This window comes from Myripristis murdjan, chromosome 17, assembly GCF_902150065.1.
Source record: "Myripristis murdjan chromosome 17, fMyrMur1.1, whole genome shotgun sequence".
NCBI classification, from domain to species: Eukaryota; Metazoa; Chordata; class Actinopteri; order Holocentriformes; family Holocentridae; genus Myripristis; species Myripristis murdjan.
This window is the reverse complement of record NC_043996.1, coordinates 18681483-18709467: the sequence shown is the minus strand read 5'-3', so window position 1 is coordinate 18709467 and position 27985 is coordinate 18681483. Positions and strand designations below refer to the sequence as shown.

The following is a 27985-nucleotide window of genomic DNA, read 5'->3' as shown; positions in this document are numbered from 1 at the left end:
TAATTAAGACTCCAGAGCAGTAGGGGGCGGTGATGCGCCTTCATGTTGGCTTTAAACGCCAAGAACAAGAAGACGGAGGCGAGGAGGGGAGGAGCGGTACGCAGGTTTTTCACACTCGGGTTTATCTCCAGCCATGACTGAGTGAGGAAACAACCCGGAACGGAATGGCGATGAAGAGGTTGCGGTTTTCACTCCTTTTCTTGGGAGTTTTCTCGCTGTACTGCGCCACGTTGGCCGACAACAGTGGCGTGAAGAAGATGAAGATGCAGTTTGCGACGGGACCCCTGCTCAAGTTTCAAATCTGGTGAGCTAGAGCGGAAAAAATACGGCGAGTCATTGTCAGGCTAGCTCAAGTGGAAGCTAACCGCCGCGCAGGCCGAGCACTGGAATACAAGTCAACAAACATTAAATGTTGCTGTGTGTCGTGTCGTCCTGTTAAAACGATGTAGTCAGTCCATTTGAATCACACCCTCTCTGAAGGCTCAAGGTCAGTCGCTGTCACTTTCTGGTGAAGCGTTATCTGACATAACGTCGGATAGGGCGGTTGAAAACACGGCCCTGCTTCCGCTGTCGAACCGACCAGCCAGTAAAATCCAATCAGTGTCGTCTCGTGTGAGTTTAGCCACCGGTTGGATTAACCTGTAATCCCATTGTGAGGAATGGGATTACTTCGAAAGCTGGCGATCTGCTGCGGTCGTTGGAAATCATTTGTTGTGAATGCCTGTCTATTTGGTAAAGAAATGACATTTTTGAGTCCCGAAGCGTTACCGCTCGACTCGTCCGTCTGATCCATTTGTTTCCCATTGAAATGTTCACTGAGATCAATCCCTCTCAGGTGGCTTTTAGTTGATCGAGTGACACATGTATCATAAATGGATCATCATTAGGTGTGCCAGTATTTGTCCGACATGAGCCGGTTTTAATTGCGTAAAGCCAAAGTACTGAGAGCTCACGATAGATTCCCCTGCAAAATACAAACGTTAAAATTTACTAGGATAGAGGAAGATCATTACATAATAGGCGTGCCATTTAATACTGCAAACAGTAGCCTACCCATGTCAAATTCACCATTGGACTCGAAGAAAACCTCTTAATTTCACAAATGAGTTAATGCCCACAATCAAGGCAGCATTAACTCATATTTGCATTGGAGTCTGTTGTGATCTTCTCTTCCACACAAACTCGAAGAGGTATGAAGGTGGGCAAGCACAAGCCAGAATATTAAGTATGTGCTGCTAACTGTAATTTCGCACATTATTAAAACGTGTGTAACAGAGTACCAGTCAGAACAAAAGATCTTCAGATAACAATGGGATTTATTCTCAAAGTCAAGTTCAGATTCTGCATCTCAGAGGACTGTGTTTTTGTGCCAGCTATTGTTGCTGTCAGCCTTGTGTACTGTCCACTGTCTCTTTCTCTCTCTCTCTCTCTCTAACCCTGTGTTTGCCTTCACTCAGCATTTCCTGAGGGTACAAGCGGGTGTTTGAGGAGTACACGCAGGCCTTGTACCAGCGGTACCCAGACATCCGCATTGAGGGAGAGAACTACCTTCCTCTACCCATCTATCGGTAGGAGAGAGATTCTTTACTTTTCATGCTAATAAATCACATAGGGACTGTAACCATGCGATTGAATCAGCCCTAAATTTGCGTATGAATGGCTGTAAGATGACTGAAGAAACTACATTCTGCTGAATTTTGTGTATCTGGCTATTGTTCTGCCTTGATTTATCAATTCTGGTGAAAGGTCAATCATGTTTTGAAATCTTGTATTTATAAAATGAAAGGGTGGTTCACTACAGTAGCTAAATTGAAGTATCCCTTGTTTTGGTTGAATTGCATCATGAGATTTTCAGATTTTAATTTCATTTAAATTAGAATGTTGTCCATTGGTAATATCAATTTGAATACTTTTTCAAGACAAAATGATCTAATGGGGTACAAGTAAGTTTTGTTTTGTCACTAAGGTATTTAATTTTACTAATAACAGCTCCCACAATATCCCATCACCACCTTATCTGTTAACACTGGGTTTGTCCTTGTATACCTGTCCACCTGTAAAGTTCTATAATACAGCCTATATGGGTTTTAATGTGTGCTGTTTAATATATATCAGATATTGAGGGGCAGTTTTTATATAGACAGCACATACAATGCTAGCCTTGATTTCTGTTTTTATATAAACAAATCACACAGTTGTTACTTTTCTCTTCAGGACGGTAAACAGGATGAAAATTAAACCCCCATTACAACACTTAAGTCGATCTGATCGCTCCCTATGTAATTTGTGGAAAAAACATATTCTATTTTGCACACTGTAACGCCGTGTTACATTCTCAAACAATATAGACTAGATTCTTAATACTGATGAAATTCATATTTCACTAATCTTGTTAAAATGAAGATAAATGGGCAGCTAAGTTATTCATAACTGAAAAACATTTTTAGAGGCCCATGGTGCACTCGGGCTAAAGGTTAGTTCTGGGTGAATGAAGCTGCTTTGTGATTATTGGTGCTGTAGTCCCAAGTGTTGTAGTTAAAGGTACAGTTGTATCTGTGTCATTTAGACCCCCAAGGTCCTAATCAGTTGAACTCTTAATAAACACACTAGAGATTAGGCTATTACACGATGGAGACTGTATCATTCCCCGAGCTCCCAGTTCTCCAGACCTTTCCTGCAGTATGGGCTTATCCATCTGGGGCTTATTCAGTTGAACAAGAGTGACCTCTTAAATTTTAAGGGTAACAGCCTGAATCCATTTGACAGTAGTAAAAGCTGTCGTTGTTTCTTTCTGATTTGCCTTGCAGTCGTGTTTGTTTCCATTTGTTCAGAATAAGTGTCAGCAAATATTAAACTCTTTGTTTTGTAATCGCTGCAGAACACTTGTAAACATTGTTGGAATTAATTATAGTTATTTGTTACAGTCATTGCTATTATTATAGTACAATTTCATCTTAAATTCTTGGCATGAAGTTACTGTTAATCATCAAACAGGTTTAAAAATTAGTTCAAAAAGCTCAAACTTATATTTACTAGTGAGCTAGAGGTGGAGTTGATAAAGCCGTTTGAATTTTGTTATTAAGGAAAAATTTGCCTTCCTTTTTTGAATGTTAAGTTACAGTCAGCTTAATTCAAATCTGGTTATTTTGGTGCCAAAAGTTCTTCAGTTCATTGAACATCACCAGCCAACCTCAAGGCAAACTAGACAAAAGATCAAATATCTCACTTCCATGCCTAGCCCTCTATTAAATGTATGTGGAAGGTTCAAACTAATTTCTAACCTACAACATGGCTTGTCCTGTCCAGAAACCAAAATTGAAACAGGGCCTCTTGTTGTTTTCCCACAGACACATTGCTTCCTTCCTGTCTATGTTCAAACTGCTGGTGATTGGGCTGATTATCATCGGCAAGGACCCGTTTGCCCTCTTTGGTGTGCAAGCCCCAGGCATCTGGGTTTGGGGCCAGGAGAATAAGGTACAGACATTCCTGGAGTCATGACAAACAATACAGTTTTGATCCTGTGTTGTGATACGCAGTTGCTTGACATGTAAACGCACATGAGAGGACGGAGTCAGTGTGATGTAACTGCATTTGCCCTGCATGTGATCATTTTCAAGCCACTGCTTATAGTTAATATCACACACAAATGTGGGTTGGAAAAAAAGAGTAATGTGTACTTGGTGAACATGAGTGTAGCTGTATTTCTATTACAGAGCATACACACCAGCAAACAACTCAGTCCCATGGGATTTCATTAGCCCTTAATTTAGGGTTTTCTAGGGTGTGCTGTTGAGTATTGCGTTTGTCTCACAGCTTTTATCTCCAAGGTTACAGACAATGCCAAGGGCACAGAGGGAACAGCCTGCAGCTAATAATGTTGTAAATCTGAAAATAAGGAAGTGAACCAGAGACTTGAATGGCACATGGTTGCGAAAATGTGTTTTGGAGAACCAGACAGATGATCAACAGAAAACCTTCCAGTTAAATACAGATTAGATATTGATTACCATGCATTTATTATCAATAAAGATGCTGCTCTTCCCTTACCTAAATCCCCCCTTGTGTGGACACAGCACTGTCTCCAACTGTGTGTTTGTGTATGCATTTAAGTAGAACTTTGACCAGAACACCACATTCCTCATAAGTCTGACCCTGTTGCTGTAATATTTAAGACTGCTAGTTTCTGTGGGGTTGGGTTTTCTATAGGCTTTCACTTGCCTCACTGAGCACAGTGCAAGAAAAAAATGGACGCATTATTAGGGTGGGTTTCATCCACATATCTTTGTGAATTTGCACCTAAGAAAACATGAACAGAAAAACTGGTTTAAAAAAAAAAAAAAAAAAAAAAAATTACCCTTGACTTAGTTAGTTAGTTATCAGCAACAAGAGAAAAACAATGAAGGTGAATGGAAACAGATTATTTGAAGGAACAGTGGCATAACAGGGTCGTTTGACGTGTGCTTCCACTCTTATCAAATGACAACAAAGAGAGTTGTGGGTCAGAGCACATGTTGTGAGTGGATGGATTTTTAATTAACCCATGTAAAACTGAGTGAAAGCTATCCATTTTTGGAATGGTTTGGCTGCCCAACTTTGATAATGTAATAGCCCACAGTTGCATGCTGTTCAGAATTATTCGCAAAGTGTAGATGATGCAAATGCGTATTGATTTACATTTTCTTCTGCCAGTTTTTTGTTTTTTAACATGTGCTTAATATATGTCCATAATTTGACCAGAAATGAAGCTATGGTCAGATGACAGCAGTTGAACAAAAACCTGTTCTCTATGTTGAAGTTTCTAACTTGACTTCTGCTTGTTTCAGATATATGCCTGCATGATGGTGTTCTTCTTCAGCAATATGATTGAAAACCAGTTAATGTCAACAGGAGCGTTTGAAATCACATTAAATGGTGAGACTTATTCACGGTCAAGACTGGCTGTGTTGTTGATTATTTAATTGCTGTTATGACAGTGCAGTACCTAACATGAACATTTGCCATTACTAAAGATTTCAGTTTGCTGGCATTTTACAGATGGAAGTTATTTGATTACAGTCATTAATCATTTGCCTGCAAATCATTTTTGTGTAAAGTACAATTTCATGGAGCACTGGAAGTGAAAAAGTACAGCAGTTCTGTGTAAATGAAGACATTGAAGATGAAGACTGTAATTTTTTTGTTGTTTTTTTCTCAATAGTATTTGTTCACTTTCCGAACTATGTCATTGGTATCACGATCAAAGTCAAAGCCTGTGGTTTAGCAGCACCACCATTGGGATTTTGGGGAGATATAATCAAATACAGTGAGCTACATATTTTTTGTTTCCATAGATGTGCCAGTCTGGTCCAAACTGGAGTCAGGTCACCTGCCCTCCATGCAGCAGCTGGTGCAGATCTTGGAGAATGAGATGAAGATGAACGTTCACATGGACACAATGTCACACCACCGCTCCTAACCCTACTCTCCTCCTCCCGGCTGGAGCCAAAGGCCCCTCCATGCAAGTGCAGTAGTCCTCTCAGTGGCTATTTTTCGGCAAAGCCATTTAATAACAATACATTATGAATAGGAGCCCTGTGGCTGAAGCTGTATTCTTTTTCCATTTGTTATTTATAAGAGCCAATGGAATTTCTCATGTTTAAGATTTGCTTTCATTTTGTCTTTTTGTCTAGGTTTGAGGTGGGTTTCTCACAGGGCTGTGAAGTGATGTTTATGAAGGTCTGTGCTGAAGGCAGGAAGACTGCTAGCACAGATTGGATGTCGCCATCACTCCTCACCATGCCCCTTCGAGACGTCCCTCCCCTGACGCCAGAGTGGGATCCATGGCAATACTGCTGGCCATTCTGTCATTTTGTTATACTATTCAAACTACTGCAGAAGTCATTCTGGTGCAACATTTGGTATAGGCTTTCAACAGTCCTGTGGACATCAGTGGTTCCATAAGGAGAGATTTAACATTGATTCTTATAGTCTTTAACTTGTTGCATATAATTGATCCATGTGAATAAAAATCATGTCATTTTTGCCACTGAGCCATTATGTATAATTTAACTTTTTTTTTTTTTTTTTTTTTTTTTTCCCTGAAGTAGCTTAGCCTTATGTAGAAAACACAACAGTTACATCATGGTCATTGTCATGAAATTAACATTGGGATATTGTGTCTTGATATGATTTCTGAATTCTAATTTTTATATTTGCATAGCTCAATGGAAGCTAAGATTAATAAAAAGTATAGTAAGTATTTCACTGTGAAGCTGTGGTGTTTCTTTTGTCAGTGCTTTCTGCCCAGATCAGGTTTACTCATTTATGTACTGGAATGAAGTGATGTAAATTATTTCCTTGTTCACAGTTCGTAAGAGAATAGGCATTGAGGTAGGTGAGGTTATAGCTTTCACCAGTTCTGTGGTCAGACTGCTTTAACTTAAGTAAAGGCAACAAAAGTGGAGAATAACAACGTCTGATAAATGGCTTGTCTTTTATTTTATGCTAATCAGTTGCTGCCCTCTGACTTTTCTTCAATGTCCCTGATGAGCTTTAAAAGAATTAAATGGGCCCTGGTGGTGCATGGCTGAAATCACTCACCTACAACTGAGAATGGGCTTTGTCGCCCCATAGTGGTGAGGGAACACACCCTCATTTACAGGGAAGCAGATGAGGAGTGTGTCCTTATTGCTGCACTAGCGGCTCTGATTTTTACATAAAATGGAGCACCACAGATGAAATCCTATGAAACATGAAATAATTCAGCTTTGACACACACTTGGCTCATTGTCTTAATCGGTCTCTCTGATACTCTGCAGACCAAGGGTAAGTCAGTACAGTGCCATGCTGAGCTCAGGGGGCACATGATAACCTTGGCTGGCCGTGTTTCAAGATTTAATTGTACTGTTGCGACAACACCCATGAACGCAAACGCTGCATAATGTTTCCAGGTCTCTAATATTCTGAAGCATTCCGGATCATGGCTCTAAACAAAGATTTGATACAGGGCCAGAGTCTTATCCAGACAACCAGATTGAAATCAAGATGTGCATCTTGTGGAGCCATCTGCTCCACCTAATGTCATCAGGAAGACTGGAGGCCACACACTGATCTAATTCCCTGACAGATGAATCAAGTGCAATTACAATATAAGACTGAAACATACACTTGAATTATAATTCAAAGTAAGAAATTATGTGGGCATAATTTAATCTATATGTAGGTTTAACTAAATTACTTGTGCCATTTGTACTAACTTAATGCATTTAACATTTTTGTGATCTGAACAATTATAGATGTTATTAACGAATGACCATTTCCGTATTAATAACTGACAGTTTCCCCTGGCAGTACCACATTGTATATAGTGAGTGATGCTTTACGGGACCTTAAATGCATTTATTCTTCATGATCTCAGTGTGATAAGTAGATCAACTTGCTGATCCACGTGATGTGATCCCACTCAGTGTCCAGTGCTACATCACAGGCAGTCCTTGAGGCATCTGTGGATGAAAGCTCTCTCTGTCTCACTCATTTCAATGATGTCACTGACTTCCAGTAGCCTTTGGATTCTGATACCAAGACAATGGACGTGAGTGGCTTTCAAAGGTCGCAGGTTAGAGGGCGTCCTCAGGCATTGGTGAAGACGCTTAAAGGCTTGATGGACCCTAATCTTCCCGGCCAACAGAAACAGCTCCTCCTTGGTTATGGATGGTCCTGAAGCAGGCTTATCTCTTCTACAATTCCCCTAATGTTAAAAATATAAATATTCTTCAAAATGCTTTTTTTTTTTTTTTTTTTTTTTTGCCTACACATATTTGCAAAAATCAGTCGACTGAAAAAAAGATGATTCAGTGGTACCTTGGCACAGCAGGCACCCAAACTGAACTTTGCCTGTTGGCCACATGCCAGAAAGGAGAGAAACACTTGTTGCTCTCCCAGGACTCGGACCCCTATGCATCTGTTGAGGGACAAGAAGACTGGTTGCAAGGGCGTGGGAAAGAGTCCCGGGCCGCTCCAGCTCCACCTGCGAACTCTTGCACCCGTCTCATCCAAACACTGACCACCTGATCTGTCTAAGCTGAGCCTGCAACATGTAAACTGTAGCTTCAGCAAGAAGGATAGGTTCCTCACATTCAACACACAGCCACGCAAAACACATAATTATATTAAGACCACAATCATTTTATCCTGCACTGCAAAAAATCCACCTTGTAACTGTCTCATATTAAGTCTTAAAATATTGTTTTTCTCAAGCCAAATGACAAAAATTGGCCAATGGGATGATGTAACCTCACTTGTTTCCAATGCTAATCAGCTTGTTTCCATAGTTTTCTTGAATCATGTATCATTTTATTGATACTGGTAGGATGATCTGCCTTATTCTGCCATGTTTTAACATATTTTTACTTGTTGCCAGAAAAATAAAGGTGAAACCGCAATGGAAAGTGGGATTATCTGGCAGATTTTTTCACTTGTTCTAAGATAAGCTAAAAATACAGCAAAACATACAGCAGTGGCTATAAACACTGAGCATTAGTCTAATTTGTCATTTTCTCAACAATATATATATATATATATATATAAAAACTATGTAGAACCACCAGTCACTTTTATTGTCAGAACAGATCTCTTACCAGATGGTACCATTGCTGTGGTAGCATGTTGCCCTGCCACTGGACTGGAACACAGCCCTGATTGGTTGTTCAGGAGCATGGCTGTCATCATACACAATGCAGGCCCTTCCCTTCCCTTCAGTGACAATGACAACCAGGGCCAAGAGGCCTGACGGATAACTGTGACCAAGATGATAAGGATGGGAACATCCACTTCAGAATACATTTTGATACCTGTCATATATTCTCTCTTTGTTCTCATGATTACTGATATATCCTCCTTTTGTCTCCCTCAAAGGCACCTGAAGGTCTGAGCACACACAGAAACCCAAGAAACATGAAGTTCCCTCTGAATGGATACAAGACCTGAGCAGAGCCATCAGGGAACAAGATAAGAAACTTCATCCCGTTGGCATAATACTTATGTAGTAGGCTGGCTCCCTCCTGAAAACACACAAACATTAATACAAGGCCAAAAGATGACATGTTTAAATGTCTGAATGTTTTTGTTTGTTTGTTTGATTTTTGGTTAACAATGCTGACTATTACAGGATGTTACTATGAGATTAAAATACAACTGAGATGAAGTATTTAGCTTCTGCATATATCAGACTTGGTGTGACCACATGGTGGCACTATACTGTACATGCATCTGCAAAGTTGTGTGCAGAATTGGGTTTCTTCTATTCAGAGCAATTCTGTCACATAAATTTCCTCATGGGTGTTGACAAATTTTAGCAGTAACTTTAAGTGGTCATGAAAGTCAATTGCATGCAATGTACAATGCAATGGTGTATTTAGAAAAATAGCTCTACATAATTCAGATTACAATATATACTGATTATAGGTTGAAAGTGAGACCTTCTGTTGGTTTTTCTCGTAGATCTTTCCCTCCCCAATCCCATGTAATTATTAAGAAAATAAGTGCCAATGGCCAATGATCCAATTAGCTTTACACAGTTTTGAAAGTAGTGGATATGCCAGTCTGCCTGTTATTTTTAGAAGTTTGGACAAAGGTTTGAAATTCTCAACACTGTGGTCATTTCAGTGATAGTGCCCTTAATTTCTGCTGTCACTGACTCGTCCTTGTTTTCCAAGGTGGTACATGGACAGACAGCAGGGCTGAGCTGCATACACAAAAAGCTCATTTTCCACTTTTAGTCATGACCTTTAGGAAACATCTGGGAAGGTGAAGGTAATTTGTACCTGATGGTGAGATATGCCAAAGTGAAGTGGCTCGTGGTCACAAACACTGACCACCTCTGTCTCTTTTGTTTTCATGCAGTCCTCAGCGCTAGGAAACAAAGTCCAGCCACCGTTTCCTGGAGCGCAGGCAGAGAGCTGGTAGCTTATCTTTGATGCTGGAATATCAGAGCAGTAACACAGAACAAACAGTTAACTATCTGTCTAAATGCTAATACACAAAGATTTATAGTCACATGAAGCCTTACACAAGATGTCAGTGTTTGCAGGGCAGAAAATAGACAATCTGCATGCCAGTTGGTTCATGTTTGTTTATCATGACTGACTGAACAGAGCTGAATCTCAAGCTGAGTTACCATGTGTTGCTCACTATGTAGCTACTCACAGGTGTCTGCAACAGGTGGGTGGGTTGACTTCTCCATGTAGATGTTATCTTTCTCAGGTTTTATAGGAAGAAGTGGACTAATATTCAAAAGAAAAATAGGCACATTGTTAACTGTTGTTAGTTTGTACCCCACTGTCCACCACTGCCCTCCCTAACTTAGGATGCTTTTGAGTTTCTTGTATTGATTTATGCTTCTCTCTTTGCTTACACTACTCTTTAATTGTTACTGCTGATTTTCTTTTTGTTTACTCCTTTACAAAGTGCTGCAGATGACAAAAAAAAATATATACCAATGAACAATACAAATCAGTAAAATCGATCTCACAGAAGCAAACACATGCTAAGTTAGCGATCTCAGTCTTTCAACAAAACCTTAACAATTCCAAGGGGAACCAATTCATGAAATGAAATGGCATTATTATTATTATTATTATTATTTTGTATCACAAGCTAACTCTCTAATGACACTTGAAATTTGTGCTTGAAACCATTTAATGACTTACCTGTATTCCTTTAGCTCCCTGCCCTGGAGCAGCAGCTCCTCAAGCTCTGTGGTTGTCATGTTGTCTACTGGGATTGGAGTGCCAATCCCCAAGGCACATCCTCCCAGAAGCAGACGTCTCTGATGCAACAGCATTGCACATAGCTGCTGGTGCTGGCCACAACAGAAGAGCGTAACTGTCTGAGAGATGGAGAGAAAAAAATGAAACACAGGGAACAAAATAGAAAGTACTCCAGTGTTGCAAGATGGCCAGCATCATATGTGTTATAACTGGGAACTTGTGGCCCATTTCCACCGTTAGCCTCACCTCAGGATCTTCTGCCCATGTTAGATCCAATGAAGGCTTTGGTATTTCTCCACAGTACTCACACTTTACTGGGGACTCGGTCAGATGCGGGGACTAGGAAACACAGTTCAACATAGCTAGTCAGGAACATAAAACCACATCACTGCACACAGGAATTTACAGCAGAACTGAGAAGTCTGGTGTGGTTACCTCTGGGAGAATAGACCTCAGCTCAAGCGTTGGGTTGTCTGATTCCCGATTGTACCTCAAGACTCCTGCCGCTCTGGAACAACGGGTAAGTAGACCACCAACAGACTGTAAATGGTGCTCCTGCATCCTCTTTCCAAACGCAGAGAAAAATCCAGAGTAAGTAACCCATAGATGCATAAGTGGGTCAAAAATGACCTGTTGACCATGACCATATTTGTTGTTTTTTGCAATATCATTGCAATAACAATATCATCTTAGCATGTTCTAGGTATTGCTCAAAAATCTTGCTTTTCATACTGTTCCATCAAATTGTTTATCTACTTTTCATACTTTTTAAGAAAACAGATGTTTTGTATTACTATCCTTACTTTCCATAAGTTGTCAGAAATGACCATATTCATTTGCTATAATATACCTGTTATCCACTAACAGGTATGGTCACACAAATAACCATATCTTAAATTATAAATCATTGGTGTGCACACCAAATATGTTTAGTTGATATAGTATGGCAAAAAGCGATGAAAAAAATCAGCTTAAATTATTAAAAAAAAAAAAAAAAAAGAAGAGTGTAGGCTCCAATCACTTATACATCTAAGGGGTAAATAAACAACTCATTGATAAAAGACTCATATGGGACAATGTCATTATTAATTTTGTATATGATTTGTAATATATAACAAATTATATTTTTATATTTAATATATGTAAAAACAGGTTTAAAAATGAGCAAAAAATAAATGTATTTCTTTTCCACATTATTCCTGTTAACATGATCACCCTGGAGAGAGAATACCTCACTGCAATCTTGCTGTGGTTTAGCAGTGGTGACATCTAATGGTAGAAGAAAAAACAAAAGCCACAGTGAATATACAGAAATATGCAGTGATTTCCTATCATGTGCCTCTATCATGTGACAAAAGTCTAGGCAACAGTTCTTGCCATAGCCAAAATTCACTGAAAATTATTTCTATACCATCAACGAATTTAGCCCCACTAGACCTTTTTTTTTTCACCTGAATCAGTTTCTCTGAGCGGAGTGGTGATGTCACTGTTCTCACCGTACTCACTGTCATCTGCTGCATCTGTATGGTTTCTCTCCTGCTAAAGAGATAAAGAGAAAGATAGATGGTGTTTGACATCCCTTAATGACAAATTTAACAACTAATCAGAGCAAAATGTATGCTAAACTGAGAAACAGAGCTTTATAAAGAAGCAAGAACAACATAAAATTTTCAAAAGTTTACATCTACCATAAAGACAGAGGAGAGAAAAATGAAAGACTGCATTCCAAATGAGTAGGTCTACTAATTTAATCAGAGGGAAATGGATAGATCATTGTACACCTGTTCATGTGTTCAGTTCATGTGCATGAATGACACAAAATGTATACATGTGTTTGGGGATTAAATTTGAGCTGAACAAGAATACATTATCTTTTAAAACAGCACAAGTTCAAAAACAGCAAAACATACAGCAGTGGCAAGTAGTAACAGCAAGTAGCAAAATGCCCAAAGGCAACACACTCACCTCAGCACCAGTCAAATCCTCAGCCATGGCTCCCACTCTGGCTGGTGTTGTCGGTAACCTTGGAGATCAAACAGTCGTCTAGAGCAATGTGTCAACATAACACCTAGTTTCAGCTGATGGCTGATCAGTTATAGGTACATTTTTAATCACAGTGACAAAATATTTTTCACACTAAAAATTTGTCCTGCAAGTGCCGACCTTACTGTGCCCATCCTGCCTTGACTTGGTCTGTTTTGAAGTATAAAACAGATGACTTCTACATCCTAAATTTTGTGCAAGGGTCCAGTTGGAGGAAAATGTAAAAATGTACGTTCACTGAGAGTGATTTTATTCATTCATTCATTCATTCATTTATTGCAATGCAATCCTTAACACATTTTCACCCATCTAGTTTGCCTAACAACGTATAACCTAAATTGCACAACAACTCGAAAACTGAAAATCCCATGTTTTTACTGGCAGCAAATCTGGATTGTGTTATCTTTACATGTTGTGGTCTCTGGGTCAAAATTCACCTATATCTGATAATTTTTTTAAAACCTAACTCAAAATCAACACCATCATGGGATTGTGGCGAGAAAAAAAAAAAAAAAAAAAAAAAAATGTACCCAGAGGCCACTTTATTAAGTCCACCTGCACAGTCTAATACAATCCAATACAACTGTTCTGCCATAAAGTTTACTATTGTTCCTATACTGCTCAGGTTTTCTTTTTGTCACAGTAATAGAGGTGTTCATTCAATTCTATGTTTGGGATTGAGCTCTTAGTGGTGCTGTTGTACTGGACTGCATTTTATTCAGAGGTGTTTCTGCTATTCTGTCCCCCTCATGGATATGAATGGGGAGGACAAAAAATTAGAAACATCTCTCAATATAATCTTGTCCAGTGCAAGACCTCTGCAAACTACAACCTCAGTAATAAACATAGAATTAAATTTACACATTCTCCACAATGTAAACAAAAACTGAACATTATAAACTTTGTTAAAAGGTAGAATTTATGGCAGGGCTGTTGCATTGAACTGTACACTTAGTGTAGCAATAAGATCGAGACTGAAAGTTCTGACAAACTAGGCCAAATATTGCTGAACATGTTGACATGCATCCCATCCCTGATCAATAATATGACTCCCAGCTGTCAGCGCGGTCATGATCCCAGCCAGGTGCAGCCAATGCGACATCATTACAGGAAGTCTCCGTCGCAGCTTCTGATTGGTCCTTTTACCAATTAGTCCACCTTTGGGGAAATGTTGCAATTCAAAAAGCCTCGCGGGACACTGACACTTGGACATTTCCATGAGTCTCACACGTGGCAGAATGGCATGTGGAAGAACAGTGACGAAGAAAAGTAGTACCGCTTATTTGGCTGCACTTGTTATTCTGGTAGGCTGTTTAGCTCCGACGATACACTCTTACAGCTTGAGGAAAGCCGGCGAACGTGATTTACGGGAAGATGCTGATGCTGCGACAGCGACACGTGTCCAAGAGGGGAAGTTTGTCTTTGGTAACGTTTTTGAAAAAGGGTCGGGGGGCAACAAATCGCATGTGGTGGACGGGCCCGAGCAGGCCTCCTCCTCTGCCTCTGTGGAGGACCAAACTGCTTATCAAGCCGATTATGCAGGTAGGAAGTCCTTTATTAGCCGCAGCATGGCTGGGTGTACTGACGGCCCATTACAAGATATTACAGCAGGCTTTTCAATGCGGTTCAAAATAATAATGCTCCATAATCTGTGAAATGTCAACAAAAGGGAATAGGATTAATTTAAAGTCTCTTCACACTTGTAGGAATCTGAAACACTTAAATGTGTCTGTCATAAACTGTATCTTAAGTAGATGTGTCAGACTTACCTAGCTTTACATTACTGCGTTAACTGCCTGTCCCTAAGGTCAAATAAGTTCTTTTAAAGCAGAATCAGGTGAATTGTCATTAAGTGTTGTTTTTTTTTTTTTTTCATAGTATTTGCTTCATAGGCAGTCACAGTAATGAACCCTAACTTGAAGGCAGCATCAGCCACTTCCAGAGAGCATAGCAGAAAGGACTCGAGTAACTCATTAGAAGCTAGTTTTGATGTACTGACGGGGCTCGGTTTAAAACATTAACAATCAATTTGGAGGGGAGAAAAAAACTGCAGTTGTCGTCTTACCTTTCAGGTCACTCCACCGGACCAGTCCAAGATACCACTCCGACTGATTCAGCATGGAAGCACATGACTCCTTCATTGCAGTGCAGTGAGGGCCACATGAAGCTCCGAGCAACGGGATCAGGAGCCTCACAGTTTGTGCTGGACCGAGGTAGTGCAGCTCATTTAGTCAGCAGCTCTATGCAGTGAGGGAGACCAAAACATGTGCATAGTGTCACACTTAAACCTATTTTGTTCATGCTCTACAGGAAGTGCACCTCCAGTATCTCTTAACCAAGTTCCTCCATCCTGTGGATACAATATGCGTAGTAACTCCCTCGGACTTGTTATGGTGGTTCCCTACAATGGCTGCAATGTGATGCAAGAGGTGAGTGTTGCTGCTGAAATGTAAGGCATGGCATTCTACATAATGCTATCATCATACTTGACTGGAGTGGATAATTTCCTTAGCAATGACAGGATGATTTTCTTCAAGATAGAAGTATTATTTTATTGGGTGGTCCAACAACTTGTTCTTTCTCCTCTCCTTCAGAATGGAGGTTATGTTCTGCCAATGCTCTGGAAAGGAATTCCAGTCTCACTCTCGTGTCCTGTACCTGCAACCTCTGTGGCTCCGACCGCTGCCCCGAAGCCACAAATGCCTCAGACACAGTGGTATCCTCCTTCACATCAACAGATGCCCCAGATGCCCCAGATGCCCCAGATGCCCCAGATGCCCCAGATGCCCCAGATGCATGAGATGCCCCAGATGCCCCAGATGCATGAGATGCCCCAGAAGCCCGGGTCGCCCCAGATGCATGAGGTGCCTGGGTTGCCCCAGATGCCTCAGCCGATGCTCCAGCCCAGAGCAAGTGGTCATTCGCCAGCTGGGAGATTAAAGTTTCCTTCTCCATTCCACTTTACACCTCACGGGTATTATCATCACCATTTTCCTTTTGCACCTGTCACTACTACTACAAAGGCCACGACCACACAGAAACCTATTTTCCCCCCGTTTCCATTTTACCATCTCTATCCACCTTACCATTATCACATTACTGCCCCTACTCCACCCACAACTACAACTCAAACTACAAAGCCACCAATCCCCTTCCATGGCCATTTCTTTCCTCCCTTTCCGCCACATCCCATGTTCTGGCCTTTCCCACACTTTCACCCAACAACCAAGCCCACGACCACACAAACAACAACAACAACCCGAGCTCCAATATTTCCACCTTTTTTCAATTTCTTCCCTCCATTTGGGGCTCCTGTTTTTCCCAGGCTTTAATGCCTTTATTCTTCCAACAACAAAAACCACTAAGACTTCTGCATGAGCCCTACTAAGCTTGTTTCCAGCTGATGTATTTCTAGTGTCACTGTACTAATAAAATATTTTATGCAACAACTACTTTGCCTAATTGTGTGTTGGAATTCTCCTTTTTTTTTTTTTTTTTTTTAAACTTGGTGGCACTTATATCATGATGCAGGGAATGCTAGAAATTAAGAAGGCTGCATGCTCAACACTTTTAATAATTTGCCACAGTGGCATAGCCATTATTTGGTTTCAGCATGGGTGTAGGTTAAGTATTGGCCCTTTTCCACTAGTACCTACTCAGCTCGACTCTACTCGGTTTGAGAGCTTTTCCTTTACGTGGTAGTACGTGGTAGCAGGTCCCATTTTAGGACCTACTCAGCCGGGGTTCCAAGCGAGCTGAGTTGAGCTGAAAATGTGACGTAAACGCCGTGCAGGCCACTGATTGGACAGGGAGTGATGAGAGCGACTCCTGCACGAAAACAAAACCTGACATTTAAAAAAAAAAAACAGTGACCGTGCGTGTTGATCGTCACTGAAGTTGGCAAAGTTGGAAAATGGCAAGCAAACCGGTAATGTGGTCAAATGAAGAGGTGGAGACTTTTCTGTGCTTGGTGGCGGCCGAAAGAATCCAGAGGGAGCTGGACGGTGTGCCACCTTGCTATGACGATTCCACCCACAGTGAGGTGGTACTCAATTGTAATGGAAAACCACTGAAACCGTGTCGAGTTGATACTAGTGGAAAAGGGCCACATGACAGTAGTTACAGAGTGAACAGAAACAATTTCTTTTCAAGTAACAAGAATTAAGTCAAACCACTTTGTGATGAATAGGTCTGAATTTTTTGGCATGGGCATAGGTTTGACATGGCAGTTAATGCAGTTATACATTTCTTGTTAAGCTAATAAGTGTGGATTTATTGAAAACCTTGTTTCTTCAGTATGCAAGTCTGATACCTACAGCAACACCTTATAAGCAGACATGCATGCTTGAACAGTATTCAAGCATTTTAGAATGAGAATGAAATTAAATTTTCCCAAGAAATGTGAATAACTATGCCATGAACACACTTGAGTATTTGTCTTTCTATACCACAGAAACCTGCAGAACAGCATGCATGTGTCTGCATGGTCAAAATGGTTAGAGCTACAGTTTCATGTTGGAAACAAAGATGATAAATTCATTTTCATACCTGCCTTATCTGATTGAAGGTTTCAGAATAAGCAAAAATATCAAGTGCTCTAATACTTTATTTTTTATATGCATCTAAAATAAGCAAGTTCAAAGTTCAAATGAGACTAGCACATTTTAGTTCCAGAGGCTTTTGTTTATGTAGAGCAATTAAATATCACTGATTCTTGGGAATTTGGATAAAACAGGTTTTAATTTTGAAAAAAAAAAAAAGTGCGTTAAATTACAAAATCTGAAGGTATATCATTATAGGCCAAGGTCTTGGCTGTTCAGCAATGTACCGGTGCAACCTCCTCATTTTGCATTTTTTTCATAAAATAGGTTTTTCTAGTTATTAGGCTACTTTGTTTTTGTCAACACCGTCACCGTAATGTTTTTTTTTTAAATTTGAAAAACATATTTTTGTATTAAAGAGACTATTACTTTAATAACTCAACAGCACCAAAGAAACATATCGTAAGCATATTCATTTAAAACCAATATAACTGCCTCTGATGGTGGTGACACTAATCTGACGGTGGTGACAGTGGCCTCATTACAATATACATTTCCAAAATTTATACCACTCAAGTCAATGGCTTCTTGCTTAACAACTTTATTTATCTATTTGGTACAAAAAATAACAATCCTGAGCACTGTTATAAGCATTTTTCAGACTTCAGTCATCACCGTCAGACAGAAAACCTGACGGTGGTGACGTCTGACGGTGGTGACAAAAACTTACCCTGCGTTCCAAATCGCATACTTATACTTTTTACTTTTAGTATGTACTGCAGCTGACCTTACAAAGTATGTAGTTTAGTATGTATTGGGACATACTAATTCTTTTTTTCCCTACTAAATAGTAGGGGTAGTATGGGTATTGGAACGCAGGGTTACTCTTTCACATGATAAGCATGAGTTGTTCACATTAGCCAGCTTGTTTTCTCCCTGTTGCTACCTGCATCAGACCTCTTCTTAAAAAGTATACATTTATTACAAAATCTAATTTAATATTTTTTATACAGAAGTGACGGTGTTGACAATTTATGGTTGTGACAGTAGCAGTGTCCAAAAATATGAAGAGATTTAAGAGAAAATAGAAAACTTCCAGGAGCCTGAGCAGTCTTGAAGCATGCAGTAGAGCTGAAGGTTTGAAAAGGGCTCCTCAGGAATGTAACTGACCTTGTAGTTTTTTTATTATTATTTTTTAAATAAATATCTGACGGTGGTGACGAATATCTGGGACACATTTTGAGCAACCACAAAATAATAGTAAATATTGTTCAAAACCCATCGTTTTTAGTTTTTAATACATATTATGAAGTACTCTTTCATGTGGTAAAGATATTATTCAATGAAATTATTACTTTTTGTTGTTTTAATCAAGTTGAAATGATTATTTCCTATCTGAGGACAACTGGTTTTGTAGGCCATGGGCCAACATATAATCATTAAATTAATACAAATTAAAAATAAACCTATAAAAGAAACTTACAGATGTGCAAAGGACCCCCTGATTATGCCCTTGATTCTTTTTATTCATTAAAATGTTGTAAATTTCCAGCAGAAATAGCATTTTTCTTAGTGGGACATGATTTATCCAAATTCTCAAGAATCAGTGATATCTTACACATGTATTGTGTTTATGGACAAATGATAAAGATTTGGTAAAGTAAGATTGTTACAACACCAGCAAATATGAAAACCAAAGAAGTGGGGAAAAAACCGTTGGATATAAAACATCCACAATTCCAAGATTGTCATGGACCTTGGCCTTAAACAAGGTCTGAATTGCAATTAACTGAGTAAAATAAGTAATTTCAACAATGGCCAAACCAAGCCATGAGTTTTGATGTGAAATCCAGCACTGCTGCACATTCACCCATTGTGATGGTTCTGAAACATAAAGACATTAACAGCAACCACAGATGCAAAAATATTGTGTGATACATATTTCTGCAACAAACACAACTCAATAATGCAATGCAAAAATGAAACCTACTCAGTTGTTATATAAAAAAATGTATAAGGGCACTACCCTTCGTATGAGGAAGCAGTTTTGATTTCGACTTCTCCTTTATGCCCTCAGATAAATGTGCAGAAGTGGCACATAAAATGGAGGACAGTAATAGCATGACACACCTGGTGATGACGCTAAATCGATCCACCTGTTGCCAGCTCAATTAACAGGTGGAATGGCCCCAAGTTGAATCTGATTGGTGGATTAAGGAGCTTCCCTACCAGGGGCAAGAATGTACTCAGTATTAAACGCTCCGATTCACAGTTTTTTCCTTGATTGCAAGCAGAGTGCTTTCCATCTGATTTAGGTGTGTTGTTTAGTATGGCATCTGAGAATGGAGGGAAACGCAGTTCACGCTGGACTGCAGCAGTTGTATTTCTTGTGTTTGCTTTGGCACCATGTCTACCTTGTTTTAGCTTGAGAGCGTTGGGTAAGAAACAAGTCAATGCAGTTAGGACGGGAAGGATTCTCTTTAATGGGAAGGATCTTAATCTACTGTCAAAAACTGCCTCTGGGGAAGATGAAACCACTTACCAAGCAGATGATCCAGGTAGGAAACTCAAGACGTAGACCAGTGACATGACTGCAACCTGCGACAGTCTTCTTACTCAAGGTCTTGTATTAATCAGTTCTCATGGATTTTGTCGAATATAGTGATTCAGGATAAGATGTCAAGATTTATGTAGTATCACCTAAAGTATAGAGCAAGTTGACCTTAAAAGGATCTTCAACATTAAAATGTCTTGTTGTAAACTGAAATATAGATGTTGTTTGAGATGGTAGCTAATCCTTGGCTTAACGTTGTCCATATAAATGCCTATATGTTGCCTGTGCTAAATCATTTATGCACTGAAAAACCCAAAGGTTGTGGAGAAAATACAAACTGGGGTTTTGCTAGCATTTAATCTTGTCTTTCAGGTCAGTCCAAAGGGCAATTCAAAGATATGACTTCCACTGAATTAGCATGGAAGCGCATGTCTCCCTCATTGCAGTGCAGCGAGGATCACATGAAGCTCCGAACATCGGGACCAGGAGCCTCACAGTTTATGCTGGACCGAGGTACAGAGTCTTTTAGACATCAGCTCTATGCAGTGAGGGGAGGCAAAAGCTTGTGCATGGTGACACATTTACATTTGTTTTCATGCTCTACAGGAAGTGCACCTCCAGTATCTCTTAACCAAGTTCCTCCATCCTGTGGATACAACATGCGTAGTAACTCCCTCGGCCTTGCTATGGCGGTTCCTTACAATGGCTGCAATATGATGCAAGAGGTAACATTTGTTGCTGAAATGTAAGGCATGACATTCTACATAAAGCTATGCTGCCATAATGCTATCTACTTGACAGGAGTAGATAATTTCCTTAGCAATGACAGGATGATGGCAATGATTTTCTTCAACATAGAAGTGATTATTTTATTGGGTGGTCCAACAACTTGTGTTCTTTCTCCTCTCCTTCAGAATGGAGGTTATGTTCTGCCAATGCTCTGGCAAGGAATTCCAGTCTCACTCTCGTGTCCTGTACCCGCAACCTCTGTGGCTCCGACCGCTGCCCCGAAACCACAAATGCCTCAGACACAGTGGTATCCTCCTTCACATCAACAGATGCCCCAGATGCATGAGATGCCCCAGAAGCCTGAGATGCCCCAGAAGCCCGGGTTGCCCCAGATGCATGAGGTGCCCGGGTTGCCCCAGATGCCTCATCCGGTGCTCCAGCCCAGAGCAAGTGGTCATTCGCCAGCTGGATTCAAGTTTCCTTCTCCATTCCACTTTACACCTCACGGGTATTATCATCACCATTTTCCTTTTGCACCTGTCACTACTACTACAAAGGCCACGACCACACGGAAACCTATTTTCCCCCCGTTTCCATTTTACCATCTCTATCCACCTTACCATTATCACATTACTGCCCCTACTCCACCCACAACTACAACTCAAACTACAAAGCCACCAATCCCCTTCCATGGCCATTTCTTTCCTCCCTTTCCGCCACATCCCATGTTCTGGCCTTTCCCACACTTTCACCCAACAACCAAGCCCACGACCACACAAACAACAACAACAACCCGAGCTCCAATATTTCCACCTTTTTTCAATTTCTTCCCTCCATTTGGGGCTCCTGTTTTTCCCAGGCTTTAATGCCTTTATTCTTCCAACAACAAAAACCACTAAGACTTCTGCATGAGCCCTACTAAGCTTGTTTCCAGCTGATGTATTTCTAGTGTCACTGTACTAATAAAATATATTATGCAACAACTACTTTGCCTAATTGTGTGTTGGAATTCTCCTTTTTTTTTTTTTTTAAACTTGGTGGCACTTATAACATGCTGCAAGGAATGTTGGAAATAAAGAAGGCTCTTATTAATTTGCCACAGTGGCATAGCCATTATTTGGTTTCAGCATGGGTGTAGGTTAAGTATGACAGTAGTTACAGAAACAATTTCTTTTCAAGTAACAAGAATTAAGTCAAATCACTGTGGGTTGAATTGAGCAAATTCAAATGAGGTTGCCCCAGAACCACAAATGCCTCAGACACAGTGGCACCCTCCTTCACATCAACAGATGCATGAGATGCCCAGGTTGCCCCAGATGCCTCAGCCCGTGCTTCAGCCCAGAACAAGAAAAAAGTCACCACTTGGGAATTCCCAGCTTCCTTCTCCATACGTCTTTCCACCTCTCTGACATTATCATCACCTTTTTCCTCCAGCACCTGTCTCTACTACAAAGGCCACAACCACACAGAAACCTAGGGTCTGTCTCAATCAAAGGGCTAGATGACTACTAGGTCGCAGCCTACGGTGCCCACCTAGGAGGCATCTGACGTAGGTGCCAATATCAAGTTTACCGGAACTAAAGGTTTAGTGAATTGGGACAGTGTAGCCTGCGGAGGATTCCTACGTCATTATTATTGAGGCTTCTCGAAGTGCATTCGAGTGATGCAGCGTAAAATGCCGAAGTAGGTTTTGGAGGTGTGTCAGTGAACATCTGTGCATGAAACAAAACGATAAGCAGCTTCAACGCTCTCAAGATGGACAACATTGATTCTATTGTTTTTTGTATTTTATTTTATTTTGTCTTCATGAAGATGCAGAAAATTAAGATAATTGTTACACCTCACAAATTGCAACACACTATCCCAATTAAAGTAATTGTACACATCGCAACATTGTAACGTACCTGATGCGCTGATGGTTGCTATGGAAACATCATGCAAAATTCCTATCTAACTAAAGTTGCATTTACAGGCGTTGTTCGGATACAGTTAACAGCTAAACCGAATCTATGGTGGTAATTATAGGCATGAAAACTTATCAAAACGTCATGATATAAACATTAAGATGGTCTAAAACATGCTTAATAATTCCAGCAATGGTGGCTGATCCAGAAATTCAACTGGACCGAAAGGTACCCTGGGAAGTAGGCTGAAATGTCGGCCGCAAAGCATCATGGAGGTGTATCCTGCAAATTAGTCAAAAATAGGCTGGATCGGTAGGCTGCATTTGCAGGACCCCGCGCGGTAAAATTGAATTGGGACAGCACTTGTCGCGGCGCCATGATGTAAGCACTACAAATACGACCTAGGTAGCGTACAACCTTTGAATTGGGACAGAGCCCTAATATCCCCCTGTTTCCACATTACCATCCCTACCCACCTTACCATTATCACGTCACTGCCCCTCCTCCACCCATGACCACACCAAAAATGACAACCCCAGCTCCAACATTTCCACGTTTTAATTTCTTCCCTCCATTTGGGGGTCCTGTTTTCCCGGGTTTTTTTCCTTTTACTATTCCAACAACCTAGCCTACAAGGACCACTACAACTGCTGCATGAGCCCTAGTACACTGGTTTCCAGCTGATCCATTTCTAGTGTCACTGACAAAATAAAATCAACTACTTTGTGTAATCCTTGATACATGTTGGAAATTGTGTAAAACTTTTTTGCTCCAGTAACAGCTTGGTTGCATGTGCAAGTAATTGTAGAATGATGCTCAACAATTTCTTGGTTTTTGGCATGAGCATAGATTGGGCATGGCAGTTTGTCACAGGCATTTTTTACAATTTCCTGGACAACTAATTGACAAGAATTTGGTTCACACCTTATTTCATAATACCAATTTGTCTGTGCAAATGTAACCATGAACCCCATTAATTCAGCTTCTCATATGGATGCACAGATGACTTAAAATTGTGTTAAATAATATTTGTTCCATGAATAGACTTTGTAAAGTTTGTAATTTGTCTTGTACCATGGAAACCTGCTAAACAATGTGCAATCTATCTGTATTTGAAAGAATGTTCAGTTTCCCTCAGCTGTGGTCTCAAAAGGGAGACGGAATGAAGATTATATTCACATACCTAGGCTACTCATTTCAATGAGGACTATCGCAGTAAAACTGAGCAAGCCAAATAATCCTAAAGACAAAGCACATTTTAATTCTGGAGGCCATTTTTTCATCAGACATAGCACAAAAGATCAAGATCAATTCAAGAAGAGCAGAGCTCTAATTGGAAGGTACCATTGTCACACTGGAAAATATAAAAATCAAAGAGTTTCATGATCATCCACACATTAAATTACCTAACACAGTATAAGAGTGAAACTCATGCAAGGCCTTAGGTATCAAACAATCACAATTCCAAGTTTGTTTTTTGGCCTTAAATAAGATTCGTATTGCAATTAACTGGGGAAAAAAAAAAAAAAAAAAAAAAAAAAAAAAAATATATATATATATATATATATATATATATATATATATATATATATATATATATATATAATTTTTTTTTCACTAATAGCCATGCTGTCTCTCTTTAAAATCTAGCTTGTTACACATTCACCCACTGAGATTGTACTGAACCTGGTAGACCAATAAAAGAAACTGATAGTTCTTCAATTATGATACAGAATCTGTACATAATATATTATAGGGATATGGCTCCAATATGTGAGGCCATGTCCATTTATCGGTTGATTTTTTTTTTTTTTTTTTTTACTTGTACTTCTACTACTTTATGCCTTACAATACATATAAGCTGGCACATAAAATGGATGACAACAATAGCATTACACATGTGATGATGATGCTAAATCAATCCACCTGTTGCCAGTTCAATTAACCGGTGGATTGGCCCCAAGTTGGATCTGATTGGTGGATTAAGGAGTTTCCCTACCAGGGGCCAGAGCGTACTCAGTATTAAAAGCTGTGATTCATAGTTGTTCTTGACAGCAAAGCAGAGTGTTTATCATTTGTTTTTGGTGTGCACCATCAGTATGGCAGGTGAGGATGGAGGGAAATGCAGATCACACCAGGCTGCAGCAGTTGTACTTCTCATGTGCACTTTGGTCCCATGTCTACCTTGTTTTAGCTTGAGATTGCTGGACAAGAGAGCAAACGTCACTGAGGCAGCAATGATAGCAGTAAGGACAGGAAGGATTATCTTTAACATGACAGATATTAACCAAATGTCAGAAACTGCCTCTACAAGAAACCCTGGAGTGCTACAAGAAGTAGTTGGCACAGGTAAGATTTTTTTATATATCCTTTCTAGTTTGGTACATTACATGGACATACAACAACTAACTACTCTCATAACAAAACAAACTGCCTTTATCAAGATTTGTATCTGAACTTCTGAACTCTCAGAGAGGCCAGAGCACTATCTGGAAAGAGAGCCGAAGAATGCCTTGTCTGGGGAGACAGCATGGAGTCGCCTGGACTCCTCATTGCAATGCAGTAGTGACAAGATGAAATTAAATGCAGTGGGGCTTGGAGCCTTTTACTTGCAACTAGATATGGGTAAAATAACCATGGTTTCTTCAATTTTGCATTCAAAAGAAATATTAAGCCAGGATATTGTTTGAGCTGTGGTGTCTTTACCTTTTCACAGGTAATGCACCTCCCCTGCCACTAAGCCAGGTTCCTCAAGGTTGTGGTTACAGTCTGCAGCAGAACTCCTCTGGTCTCATTTTGGAGGCACCATATGATGGCTGTAATATGAAACAAGAGGTACACCTTTTTATTAACTTGACCCATGACTGTAAAGTTCCTTTAAGTTAACTTAAGTGTGTACATATTGTTTAGCCATTTTAATGACAAACCATGGTTATCACTTGTAATGTCAAGCATGTTATCTTAGCTGTAAACTGATTTTTACAGTGTTCAGAACACTCAAAATTATGTAAACCAAACTCACAAGTTCCAGTGGATAGTTAAAGGTGTGTGTGTGTGACAACATGCTGTCTTTAGATGAAGCATTCCACTGTCTCTAGAGTTAAGATTCAGCCTTTGTATCCCTTGTGTCATTTTCTTGTCTTCTTGGTTTAATGGTGCTTTCCTGGTCTCATTTCAGAGTGGTAATTATGTGTTGTCCCTACGTTGGCAAGAGACTCCGGTCAAACTGATGTGCCCCATATTGACTGCTTCTGATGCAACAACTCCACTTTTGACTACCGCTATGCCTGCTGATAAACCCAGGAATCCTTCCCGTTGGGAAGCTAATAGGAAGATGCACATGATCAGACCCCGATCAAGCAGGAATCGTAGATATGTTCATCCCAACTCCTATTTCTATAACCCCTATATGTATTACTACTATCTAATGTATGCAGCCTCTACAACAACGATAAAGCCAGCGACTACAACTACAACCACCAAGTCACCCGGTCCCTTAATAGATCCCAATCATCCTTACTATCACTACTACATGGCCTACTACAACTACTTGAAACAGTTTTATAATTTGACAGCGACTACAACTTCTAAACCCACCAATGGCTCAAAAGGAACCACTACTTCCCGGCCATTACCAGACAAAGCTCAGATTTACTATAACCCAACTATTAACAATTACTATGGTCAGCCTCCATACCCTACAAAGACTACCACCACGCAGAGTAAGACTACAACTTCCACGAAGACTAGTAAAGCTACTATCACCACGAAGTTTACAAGCCCTGCAGCTGACTTTGTTCCTTTCGATAAGGACCCCTTCATTCCAGTCGTTCAATTCAGACAGAGTGTGAATGCAGAGAACAACCAGAAACTCTCTCCTTCGGCCACTTACAGATCTGGATTCTCCTCTCAAGAAGACCCTAGTTCGGTCCACAACTACTGGCAAGATTTGCTTAAGTTTCCTCAACCCATGGACCAAAAAGATCCTTCTAAAATTGACTGGAAATCTTTGATCAACACCTTTGGCCATTATGACTAACTAAACTTGCTAGGGTTCACCCAATAGTGTCTGAATACATGTATTAACAACAAAAGCAACTTCAATTTCTCTGCATAAATCTTGTCTTTCAGAAATTGTTGCTTTGAGTATTGTCAATAAATATATTTTACTTAGAACTTTGCCTGTTTATAATTTACACTTGCAAGGAAAACTATTGCCCTTATTTTGTGTGTAGCAGCATGTTCTACGGTACATAAGCTGATAAAACAAACCTTACATGAAATAGAACTAACTTGAAACAAATTTGAAATTAACGTAATTCAAAGAGTGGAGTAGAAACTGGCTATTTTATTCACAATCTTGGCAAAGAAAGTTTGTCAATGATACTTTCTAAACACAATCATGATCCTAAATTGTGAAAGGCCAAAACTCAAACACAAATAACCTAATGTGAGGACTGTTAAAATCTGGACTCATGAGCAATGGATTATGCTTGGTAGTAAATTGCTATCAGTAGGAATCACTGCTTTGCAAAGCCAGTTTTGGTTTCATAAACTGCTTGTGTGACCTCAAAGATGACTCAACCTTTGAGATAAAATGATGCAGTCTGTCCCAAAACACAGTTCAAGGCTTATGAAAGCACTGGTGCTGCAAGGAAAAGGGGGAACTTTCTCTTTCTTAGCTAGTTGATACATATTTTAGGTTTTACAGTCATTTTTCCCCCTAGGACTTGTATAGAAAACGTTCCCAGCAATATACTGTAGATTATCAATGATCTCTTCTAAGCATGACTTCTGGCCTGGATTGTGAGCACACTTGCATGACCATTCATCTTCATAATACTTGTTACCAATAATAAAGTTTAAATAAACACGCTTGCAACCAGAGTCATTTCCATTTCACTAGTCCGGCAGGAAAAATATGGATGAGTAGAATGAGTAATCCTCTCCCCTCTTGCAGATACATGTGTCCATCGGCAAGGCTCTCAATCTCTCACTGCTCCAGTGAAGCTGCCATCAGATGACTGGTTGTGATGGGCAACATACAGATGGAAATGTAATTCTATGAATGTGAAATGCATCAGATGGCAAAGAATGCATGCCCAGTTTACATCTCTTGGGACGACTGAGGTTACAAAAAGATGAGTTTGCAGTTTCCTTTTTTAAATCTGTCTTTTCTATGTATTTGTATCCCTCTTTCATTTTGCTTCCAGTAATGCTGTGGAGATTTACAGTGCACCCCCCCAACCCAATGCATTCACACGCACAGTCGCACACACACACACCCCATTCTGTCCGTTCCTATATATTTCCACATGGTGCTCTCCTCCAGGCACTGCATGATGGTACAGAAACACACTAACAAACACAGATACACACACATGCGTTGGTGAAACCAAGCCACACGTGACAACAATGGGGCATGGGGATGCTGGTAGCTTTGAAAGCAAGCGTGTTTTTACCACTCTA

At 40.0% G+C, this 27985-nt stretch overlaps 5 protein-coding genes across 5 annotated transcripts; 4 read left to right on the top strand and 1 right to left on the bottom strand.

The window, feature by feature from the left end:
• The first annotated feature begins 94 nt into the window (after nucleotides 1-94).
• Nucleotides 95-6250, top strand: selenot1a (selenoprotein T, 1a). Its single transcript, XM_030075030.1, has 6 exons — nucleotides 95-304; nucleotides 1458-1568; nucleotides 3348-3474; nucleotides 4824-4911; nucleotides 5331-5497; nucleotides 5670-6250. The coding sequence occupies exons 1-5, from the start codon at nucleotides 165-167 to the stop codon at nucleotides 5453-5455; spliced, it is 591 nt and encodes a 196-aa protein (XP_029930890.1). The 5' UTR covers nucleotides 95-164; the 3' UTR covers nucleotides 5456-5497; nucleotides 5670-6250.
• Nucleotides 6251-7368: 1118 nt separating this feature from the next.
• On the bottom strand, nucleotides 7369-10744 carry LOC115374901 (glutamate-rich protein 6). Its single transcript, XM_030074052.1, has 7 exons — nucleotides 10686-10744; nucleotides 10183-10259; nucleotides 9801-9955; nucleotides 8956-9038; nucleotides 8616-8774; nucleotides 7840-8065; nucleotides 7369-7726 (listed from the first exon to the last, which is right to left on the bottom strand). The coding sequence occupies exons 1-7, from the start codon at nucleotides 10742-10744 to the stop codon at nucleotides 7460-7462; spliced, it is 1026 nt and encodes a 341-aa protein (XP_029929912.1). The 3' UTR covers nucleotides 7369-7459.
• Nucleotides 10745-13985: 3241 nt separating this feature from the next.
• On the top strand, nucleotides 13986-16240 carry LOC115374607 (extensin-like). The gene is made up of 4 exons (XM_030073587.1): nucleotides 13986-14330; nucleotides 14861-15001; nucleotides 15099-15217; nucleotides 15383-16240. The coding sequence occupies exons 1-4, from the start codon at nucleotides 14006-14008 to the stop codon at nucleotides 16118-16120; spliced, it is 1323 nt and encodes a 440-aa protein (XP_029929447.1). The 5' UTR covers nucleotides 13986-14005; the 3' UTR covers nucleotides 16121-16240.
• Nucleotides 16241-19599: 3359 nt separating this feature from the next.
• On the top strand, nucleotides 19600-21598 carry LOC115374616 (extensin-like). Its single transcript, XM_030073599.1, has 4 exons — nucleotides 19600-19887; nucleotides 20256-20396; nucleotides 20490-20608; nucleotides 20798-21598. The coding sequence occupies exons 1-4, from the start codon at nucleotides 19659-19661 to the stop codon at nucleotides 21476-21478; spliced, it is 1170 nt and encodes a 389-aa protein (XP_029929459.1). The 5' UTR covers nucleotides 19600-19658; the 3' UTR covers nucleotides 21479-21598.
• A 2959-nt stretch (nucleotides 21599-24557) lies between these two features.
• LOC115374608 (uncharacterized) lies at nucleotides 24558-26692 on the top strand. Its single transcript, XM_030073588.1, has 4 exons — nucleotides 24558-24865; nucleotides 24989-25141; nucleotides 25233-25351; nucleotides 25695-26692. The coding sequence occupies exons 1-4, from the start codon at nucleotides 24616-24618 to the stop codon at nucleotides 26553-26555; spliced, it is 1383 nt and encodes a 460-aa protein (XP_029929448.1). The 5' UTR covers nucleotides 24558-24615; the 3' UTR covers nucleotides 26556-26692.
• Nucleotides 26693-27985: the final 1293 nt, after the last annotated feature.